This window comes from Engraulis encrasicolus, chromosome 24 (assembly GCF_034702125.1).
Source record: "Engraulis encrasicolus isolate BLACKSEA-1 chromosome 24, IST_EnEncr_1.0, whole genome shotgun sequence".
In the NCBI taxonomy this organism is placed as follows: domain Eukaryota; kingdom Metazoa; phylum Chordata; class Actinopteri; order Clupeiformes; family Engraulidae; genus Engraulis; species Engraulis encrasicolus.
The window spans coordinates 9542177-9552176 of record NC_085880.1 but is presented as its reverse complement, the minus strand read 5'-3'; the positions used below and the strand labels follow the sequence as shown (position 1 = coordinate 9552176).

General features: G+C 46.8%; 1 protein-coding gene across 2 annotated transcripts in view; it reads right to left on the bottom strand.

The window, feature by feature from the left end:
• Nucleotides 1-10000, bottom strand: part of LOC134441594 (TBC1 domain family member 12-like) — a 37730-nt gene that overhangs the window by 6802 nt on the left and 20928 nt on the right. For both annotated transcript variants that reach the window (XM_063191970.1, XM_063191971.1), the window contains 6 exons: nucleotides 5863-5984; nucleotides 3035-3117; nucleotides 2518-2635; nucleotides 1966-2072; nucleotides 1393-1473; nucleotides 213-307 (listed from right to left, as the gene is read on the bottom strand). In XM_063191970.1, coding sequence (XP_063048040.1) covers nucleotides 213-307; nucleotides 1393-1473; nucleotides 1966-2072; nucleotides 2518-2635; nucleotides 3035-3117; nucleotides 5863-5984 — 606 coding nt within the window. The remainder of the gene's footprint in view (nucleotides 1-212; nucleotides 308-1392; nucleotides 1474-1965; nucleotides 2073-2517; nucleotides 2636-3034; nucleotides 3118-5862; nucleotides 5985-10000) is intronic.

Genomic DNA, 10000 nt, shown 5'->3' with positions numbered 1-10000 from the left:
CACATATGCACAAACATGTACACACATACACAAACCATACAGTAAAAAACAGACAATGCTTGACACAACCATTCATTGATATACATATTCACACACACAAACACCTAAACAAATTAGTATACAGGTACGCAAAAAGATAAAAACATTCATACATACTCACAAACAGATACACACACACACACACACACCGAGACACAGACAGATGGACTTACTTTCTGGAATATGTAAAGGGAAGGAAATGTTCTGGAGATGTCCAGCTTGATGAGGTCCAGACTGGACTCCCTGTCTGCCAGCGAAGCTCCACAGTCTGGTGGAGAGGAGTTGAGGAAGAAGAAAGAAAAGAAAAAGAAGAAGAGGGGAGAGAAAAGGAATGGGGTAGAAAGACGATGGGGAAAAGACAAAGAAAAAGAAGAAGAAGACAGTTAAAAAGAGGAGTTCAGAAGAGGGGAGAAAGAAGAATATGGGAGAAATGGCTCAATGCATTGCATCTGACTAGTGGGAATATGTCCAGAAATGTGGGAGTGAATGGAACAGGCAGACACACAACCCAGGAATTTGGACCAAACTTTTTTGTAAGATTTTTCCCCCTTCCATCATAACATTTAGAGCTAGGGGCTAGGGGTGATAATTCTCATAGATGTTAGAGTCATTTCACACAGATTCGAAAATCTCTGTAAATCTCAGAGTTGGAAATCAACCTAAAATTGTGTACTGTTCAAGAATTCACCAAGGGTTTGGCTTAAACTCAGTCTGTAGTAATAATAATAATAATAATACATTTTATTTTTGAGCGCCTTTCAAAATACCCAAGGACAAGTAGTCACCTATACTAAGCTGCAGTTATCATCCACTTCACCTAATATCCATTGATGATGGTCTTCAGTTGAGGAACAACACTTCTTCCAAGCTCCAAGATGGTGTCCAGTTGCTTACAACCTAACTCCTCTGGTAACCTGAGATGACCGGAGTGCAAACCTTCACAGTCATCGTGGGTCTAATTTCCCGTCCTAGCCTTGTGCTTGTGGCCTCGTGTTCGTCGACGCTCCACCTCCGCAGAGAAAACAATAAAGTTTCCTCGCCATCAGCCAAGGCACAACAACTTTTGGGGGCCTTTTCACCACTCAGCAGCCCAATTGCAAATGAGAAAAGAACTTTTGAATTGCGCTTTTGAGAGTTATCGAATTAAACTTCTATCATCAGTGACGTCTTGCGACATCATTGAGGTCACAAGCACAAGGGAGGACAGGAGATTGCATATGGAAATGGACCCCTTGCCTACCCACCACAAAGGGTTCAGAAACAATGTTTTGGACTCGATTCCAGACAAATCTCTATGTCTACTCAATCCGTCCTGGTGATTACATCAGCAGTTACCGTGTAAACCGTACATACCTTCAACCTCGTTTTCGGAGCTGGTCTCACTGAAGCTTCTCCACTTCTCTTTGGCTCTCGATAAGAAGATCTCGTAAAGCTCTGAAAGTCAATGAAACGTCATGTCAAGCCTGCACATGTAATGAAAATCTGAGCTAACCGATGATTGTGCACTGTGCAGTCATGGTCTTGACAGCTGTCCAAACCCAATAAATAAGTAATGACAGTGTATTGTAACTTAAGTTTGGTCTCCACAGCAACCAATTCAGCACCACCTTTGGGTGAGTAGAGGTCATGACACCCAATAATACTCATCTACGGCATAAACAACACATCACTTCCAGAGTAAAATAATAAAGTCACTTTTTGGGGGGAAATGTTTTTTTTTGTGCCCTAATTCCCGCTGCAAGATGTGACTTTTGACCGTGGCAATTATCTTTAAGGGGCATCAGGGCATGATTTCCTTAACTGTGGGTGTAGCTAGCCAGCAACATGACTTATTTGCAAACATTTTATTTTAACAAGGTGACGACATGTGACCACGTGTGGAAACATGTCCACATGGGAGGCTTGTTAAGCCGCTGTCATGGCTACCTGGCGTGATGTTGAGCTCGTTGCCGATGGCCAGGCTCCAGACTTTGCCCCGCACACTGGGAGGTAGGCCCTGCCACCACAACTCCCTCACACGCCGTGTGTTCCTCCTGTAGGCATACACACATACACAGACGCACACATGTACGTTAGACACAGATACACACACAATCACACAAACAAAATCGTACAAGCATATACAGGCCACATACGTACATAAACATAAACGGAAACAAGCGCGCGCACGCACGCACGCACACACACGCACGCACGCGCACACACACACAGATAAACACACAATTACGGTCACAGACAAGAAATATACAAACAAACGTATATCAAACAAATCCAGCCATAAACCCAAACACACACAGACACAAACACATTCCAACAAACAAATAGACACAACATACACACACAAACAGACTGAAATCAAACAGCTGTGGACTTAGGATAAATAGTGTTCCAAGAAAAACAAAACATAACAAAACAGTGCATCAGGCTGTATCCTGATTGGGCAGACTTGGCAGAGGTGGGCGGGACGAGAGGACTCACATTCCTTCCCAATTGGGCAGGATCTCTGTGTTCCAGATGACCATGGCATTGGCGATACTCTCCTCCTGCCTGAAGCGCTCCTTCATCTGCCTCTTCTTCCTCTGGGCCTCCTTCATCTCTGATGGCGGGAGAGAGAGAGGGATAGATTGGTGGATGAAAAGATAAAAGGGATGAATAGATGAATTGGGGCTGGGAGGTGTGTGAGAGAGAGAGAGAGAGAGAGAGAGAGAGAGAGAGAGAGAGAGAGAGAGAGAGAGAGAGAGAGAGAGAGAGAGAGAGAAGAGAGAGAGAGAGAGAGAGAGAGAGAGAGAGAGAGAGAGAGAGAGAGAGAGAGAGAGAGAGAGTGTGAGTGAGTGAGTGAGTGAGTGAGTGAGTGAGTGAGTGAGTGAGTGAGTGAGTGAGTGAGTGAGTGAGTGAGTGAGTGAGTGAGTGAGTGAGTGAGTGAGTGAGTGAGTGAGTGAGTGAGTGAGTGAGTGAGTGAGTGAGTGAGTGAGTGAGTGAGAGAGAGAGAGAGTACCTCTCCTTTTAGCTCCTGCCACCATCTCATCGTACTCCTGCTTGTGTCTCAGGGCCTCCTCCATGGACTTGGCCGGCAGGTTCCTGAGGAGACATGTTACACTTAGCCTCAAAATAAAACTGAGGACAACCGCAACCGGAAATGCAGTATATCGCTAGAAAAATAGCTTGCTTTCAAATTCGTCAATTAGTTTCAAAATCTGGTGGAAAAAGAGCTTGGGTGTGTATGTGTGTCTTGTATAGCCGTTGTAACATCCTAAAACAGCGCTACATGCAGATGGAAGGGGGAAATACTCAAAGAGAAGAGGGTGGTGGGGTGGATGTTTACATACTCCATCAGGGAGCCCTTGTGTGCTTACCGATGCCAAGACGCACTTTCAACCCAAAGTGTAAACAAGATCACAGGCACAGTAGAGGACCTACATAAACCACCACTATGTCCAAACATCGGCTTGCAAAAGGACAACAATCTGACCATTCAATCTTACCCTCCCAATGCCTATTCTCTCTCTCTCACTCTCTCTCTCTCTCACTCTCTCTCTCTCTCTCTCGCTCACTCACTCTCTCTCTCTCGCTCACTCTCTCTCGCTCACTCATTCTCTCACTCGCTCACTCACTCTCTCGCTCCCTCGTTCACTCATTCTCTCACTCGCTCACTCACTCTCTCGCTCACTCATTCACTCACTCTCTCACTCACTCACTCTCTCTCGCTCACTCTCTCTCTCTCGCTCGCTCACTCTCTCTCGCTCACTCACTCTCTCTCGCTCGCTCACTCTCACTCGCTCACTCTCACTCGCTCACTCTCACTCGCTCACTCACTCTCACTCTCTCTCTCCATTCATCTCCTCTGTATTGCTCTTTCATTGATTCTTTCTCACCATGTCTCTCTATTCCTATATATCCAGCTCTCTCTTTATCGCTCACTCCATCTCTTTGTCTTTGTATCACTCTGTTCATCTCACTGCATTGCTCCATTCATCTCTAGATCTCTGTATCACTGCTTTGAACTCTCTCTTTCTCTCACTCCCTCTGATTTTCACTCATCTCTTTATCGCTCCTTTCAACTCTCTGTCCACCTCCCTCTCTCTCTCTCTCTCTCCTTCTGTCTCTCCTCTCCTTCTGTCTCTCCTCCTCTCTCTCCTTCTCTCTCTCTCCTCCTCTCCTTATCACTCCTCTCCCTCTGTCCATCTTTCTCTGTTTCCCTCCCCTGGGGCATGGCTCATCTGAGATGTCCTGTACTGCAGAGCAAAATCAGCAGGCACCAGCTGAAACTCTCACCAACCAGCAAATGTTGACTTTACAACAACAGGGAAGTAGGCATGCAAGGCTAGGAGCATGTGTGTGATGCAAGGGTGTTAATGCCATGTGTGGGTCTGAGTGCATGTGTGCATGAGTGAGTGCTTGTGTGCGCAAGCGCAGCCGAGTGAGACAAGATAGAAAAGAGAAGAGGAGAGAGAGAGAGAGCGAGAGCGAGAGAGCGAGAGCGAGAGAGCGAGAGAGAGAGAGAGAGGGAGGGAGGGGGAGAGAGAGAGAGAGCGAAAGAGAGAGAGAAGAGAGAAAGAGCCCAATGCTGCTTGTTTGTGAGTCTATGCAGTATGATTGTAAATGTATGCCTCAGAGAGTGTGTGTGCATGCGCTCGCGAGAGAAAGTGCACACGTGTGCGTGCGTGCGTGCATGCGGGCATGCCTCAGAGCAGCTCTTGCCAGCAGTGTTATGAGACGCATTCCATCACACATCCTGCTGAGGGCGGCCAAGGCATCCCAGAGTGGCTGGACACCCACTTACCCCAACACAACACAAGCTCTCTCTCTCTCACAAACACGCAAGCACACATACACACACACAAACACCCTGTGGACGATGATCGAGGTCAATTTAGTGCAACAGATGATGCACGTCTGTCTTGGTTTTAGGGGTGTAAATCACAGCCTTCATGACGATACGATACGGTATCGATTTCTTAAATCAGGGATTCGATTTTTTTTCGATACTTAAGAATTCCCCACGATACGATGCAATTCGATTTTTTCCAATTGCTTTTCCACTACTATTGTGTTATGGAGCTAGGGCATTGCACAGGGGCCAGCGATTCGATTCTTAAGAATGCCCCACGATACGATGTGATTTGATTAAATCGCCGGCCGATACTTCCGATACATCGATACATTTCGATTTTATTTACATCCCTACTTGGTTTCAGTATCTTTAGTCAAAGAGACAGGTGGTGTAGGGACATGGACACACACAAACATCATCTGTCTCTCACACACACACCACTATGAGCTATGCTACATCAAAATGCGCGCACACCATTTGGAGCACACGCACCCAGGTCGCAGATGCATTGACAGCCTCTGTCAAATGTCAAATTCATTATCGGCTCAACATCCGTTAGCCTCTATTTTCAATGACTGCTTAAAGTACCTGGGTTGGGTTGGTCTTGACAGCTCTGGTCCATTGTAATGTGTTGTTGTAGCAGAGCTTATGTAAATGATTGAGACTGAGTGAGGGAATGGGTGGGTGAGTGAGTGTCATGCTGCACAGCTGTGTGAGTATGGCTGTGTACAGCGCATCACCACATGTCATGGTGAGTAACAACACCGAAACAAACCGACAGTAGCGTTAAATTGACCCAGGTCAGCATTATCCACAGGATGCGTGTGTGTGTGTGTCTCTACGTCTATTCTCCAGTATGTGTGTATGTGTGCCTATTCTTCAGGATGTGTGTCTGTGTGTGTGTGTGTGTGTGTGTGTGTGCGCCTATTCTTCAGGATGTGTGTGTGTGTTTGCGCGTGTGCGTGTGCGTGTGCGTGTGCGTCTCTACTCACGCCGGCCTATCCTCCAGGATGAGTGCGGTGGTGGACGTGGGCTCGAACTCCAGGTTCTTGCGCCTGGTTGGCTGGTTCTGGGGGAGGGCCCCAGCTGCTTGGCCTGCCTTCGCCTCATACTCCTTTGGAAGGGAAAGAAAGACAGAAAGAAAAGAACATCAGATGATGAAGAAGAGAGGGAGAAAAAAAGAAGGAAGTGAAAGAGAAAGGGAGAGAGAAAAAAAGAGACGAGTCAAACAGCTGACACACAAGCCTCCCTCCACATCCACGTCTACACTTCCACCAAGACAATGCAAGTGCCTGTTTTCTGTGCGTGTGTGTGTGCGTGTGCGTGTGTGTGAGAGAGAGACAGGAAAAAAGGGCTGAGATTTTCTGGGAGTAGACAGAACGACGACGGAAGATTGAGGGTGCGCGACGGATAAGAGAAGACAGAGGCCTCAGGCAATTTAGTGTGTGTGTGTGTGTGTGTGTGTGTGTGTGTGTGTGTGTGTGTGTGTGTGTGTGTGTGTGTGTGTGTGTGTGTGTGTGTGTGTGTGTGTGTGTGTGTGTGTGTGCCAATGACTATGTTAAGGTACATACAGAAACAGTTAATGAGAGGGGAGGTGAGAGGCTAAGAAAAAGGGAAATAGGAAGAAAGTGAGAGAGAGAGACAGAGAGACAGAGAGACAGAGAGAGAGAGAGAGAGAGAGAGAGAGAGAGAGAGAGAGAGAGAGAAAGAGAGAGAGAAAGAGAGAGGGAGAGAGAGAGAGAAAGAGAGAGAGAAAGAGAGAGGGAGAGAGAGAGAGAGAGAGAGAGAGAGAGAAAGAGAGAGGGAGAGAGAGAGAGACACACACACACACACACACACTAAGAGAGAGAGGGAGGGAGGGGGAGACAAAAAGAGACAAACAGGCAGGCGAAAGTGGAGAGAGAGCAGGACAGTTCTGTCTCGCTCGGCCAAATGGGCAACAGCTGACTAGCTAGCGTGACTTCCATCGGGCACGGATGGACCCAGAGAGAGCACAGCAGAGGAGATAGACACATGAGACAGAGAGGATTGTGGGTAGCGAAGTACAGAGTGAGAGATGACTATCTGAATCCAGTCTGTGAGTGCCAAGACAAATATAATATAATAATAATTGCGTTTATTATGTGGGCTTGCCCCTGGTTGCCCAGGTCACATCAGAGATTAAAAGTTCTACAAATGACACCATAAAATGTGGTGCATTATTTCTAATCTGTTGTCAGTCAAAAAATATATACAGTACAACCGCCAAATGACATTTACAAAGGGCACCGTCATTCCAGACCTCACTGACAGAGCTTTAAGCACCATGGAATCTGGGTGAACATTGAAAAATCCTACAAGCCAGACACTACATACACAGTGTAATTATAGAGGCCCATATAATAAGAAACTAAAGGAGGCAGAACCTAGATCAAACTGTCATTTCTAGTACTTTAGAACTCGTCACCGTGGCTACCATGGACTGCTGTGGCCATTGAATGAGAGTCTAACAGTGCGATCTGGATCTTCATTTTGATTGGCAGATAACTGTTGTAAATCAAGCATACATACACACTATTTGGTCCGCTTCGCATCGTGCTACAATTCCCCTTTACCAATTAGAAACTGAACACAAACCCACAGTCTCTCGTGGCTTATTGCTTAATTCTTAGAGTGTGAGGTTGGGAAAGGACTTACGCGCACACACACGCGCGCGCGCGCACGCACACACGCACGCACGCACGCACGCACGCACGCACGCACGCACGCACGCACGCACGCACGCACGCACGCACGCACGCACACACACACTATGGCAGTCTCAAAAGCTTCCCCAAAGGTACCGTGCATTGCAACAATATTAGGCAGATAGTACATCCATGGAAAATGTATATTTCCACAACTGAGCAGCAGTCTTCTCTCCCACACAGCAGCACTACACTAGGGGTCTGACAGTGTGGCCACTTCCAAGACATTCATTGTTTTATCAATACAGTAATAATCCAATGGTGCTTGCAGTGCAGCTTGTGCGTGCGTGTGTGTGTGCGTGTGTGCGTGCATGCCTGAGTGCAGCATCGCAATCCGTGATTAAATTGGCTTACTGTAAGGCTGGGGAGGGGGCTTCTTGACCCGGAGTGGTGGCTCTGGTCAATATCTCACCCTATTGTATTACTGTAAATACCTTAGCAGAGGGAGCCCAGCTCTGGCTGGCTGCATTGCTGAGGAGAGGAGGGCTCATGGCCCTTGACTGCTGCCAAGTTAACAAGGACCATTTTATAGCTCATGATATGATGACCTGAGGTGTATTTCTCAACAGTTTCGCTGCTAACTAAGACCTAAACTGCAACTTCCCACTAAGTGGTTAACTGGTGGTTAGTAACAACGCTTTTGAGAAAAGGGATCCAGATTCCAAGTGGATACAGCTAGGACTAAATGGGTACAAACTAAAGAGTACCAACAGCTAGGGTTCTTCCCATTATACTATCCTAACACCTCATGATGATGTTGCAAGAAGTCATTGACGACTGAAGTTCAATTCAATGAGTGCGTTACAATATGCGGCCTTGCCTCCTCCACTTGGGCTTGTCTCCTCATACCAGGAAGTAATATGTCATGATGACATCACTGACAACAGCATTATATTTCAATATCTTGCAAAAGCTCAATTGTAAAAGTCTTTTTCTCATTTGCAATTGGGATGGTGAATGAAAAACAGTCCCTCAAAAGTTGTTGTGGCTAGGCTGACAGCTGGGAAACTTTATCGTTTTCTCCGCGGAGGAGGGTCCAGGAGGCGGGACGAGGAGACAAGCACAAGTGGAGGAGGCAACGTTGCATATTGTAACGCACTCAATATCTCGCAAAAGTGTAATTCAAAAGGTGATTTTCCTCATTTGCAATTGGCATGCTGAATGGGGAAAAATCCCCCAAAAGTTAACAGCGGGCAAACTTTGCTTTCTCCATGAAGCCGGGTCGTCAGAAAAGCTCTCAAGGCCACAAATGCAGGTCGAGGATGGGAGCTGGGATACTGGAAAGAACTCTTGGCTGCAACACAACTCAATACTGAGTTTCTAACTGGTCAAGTTGTATCTGGGGGTGGGGTGGGTGGGAGATGAGATGAGATGCGATGAGATGGGATGTTGTAAACGTGGGCATCATATGATGCTCCATTCCTTCTCCATTCCTTTTTTGCTTCCTCTATGGGAGGAGGGGTGACAATGAGCCACAAGGACAGAGGTCAGAGGAAACGAATGAAGGAGGGAACTTGGGCATCTTTTTTTGTTCCAACTCGATGTGGCGTGGAACATCCACCACCAGTGTGATCCAGGACAGACAGGCTTTTCTCCGGCTCCAAACCAGGTTTCACATTTGCAGATGCCCCTTTCCCTGTCTTAATGGAGGACTCTTCTGGCCCATCCCATTTCATTAGGGCAGCTAAATTACATTTCATTTCACAAACCACATTATTGCAGGAGGGCTGCAGCCTTATAGGACACACACACACCGACAAAGAAGCACAGACACACACCATCTGACAAACACAAGCGCGCACACCCCTACACACCCCTACACACCCACACACCTTCCAACAAACACACACACACACACACGGGAGGTGGGCATCAGTTCAAGGAAACAAGTGTGTAAAGGAGATATGATAGAGGCCTAAACTCAAGACACACACACACAGACACACGCACAGACACACACACTATATTTCATGCCGACTGATGTGTGTTTGACAGCACAGTAGGTGGTCTCACTGAAGGATACAGGTGCGTAGGTGCGTGCGTGCGTGCGTGCGTGCGTGCGTGCGTGCGTGCGTGCGTGCGTGCTCCATGTGCTATCAAATACTTTTTTTGTGTGGTGTCGTGTCAGTAGTGTGTGAACTAGACAATGTTGTTAGACCATAGCAAATGTTTTAGAACATGCCTACATGCATGTGTGTGAGTTAATATGTTAGAGCTAGACATGCATGCAAGGACAGACAGAGGGTTGGCTGGGTGTGTGTTTGTCAGAGAAAGAGCGAATTATTCCATACGCTACATGATAACGATGTTCGGTAAAAACAGAGAGAATGTGATTGTATGTGTGCATGCGTGTTTATGAGCTAGGTCTGTGCAAGATTCATGTAACTGAATGAGACAAACCTAT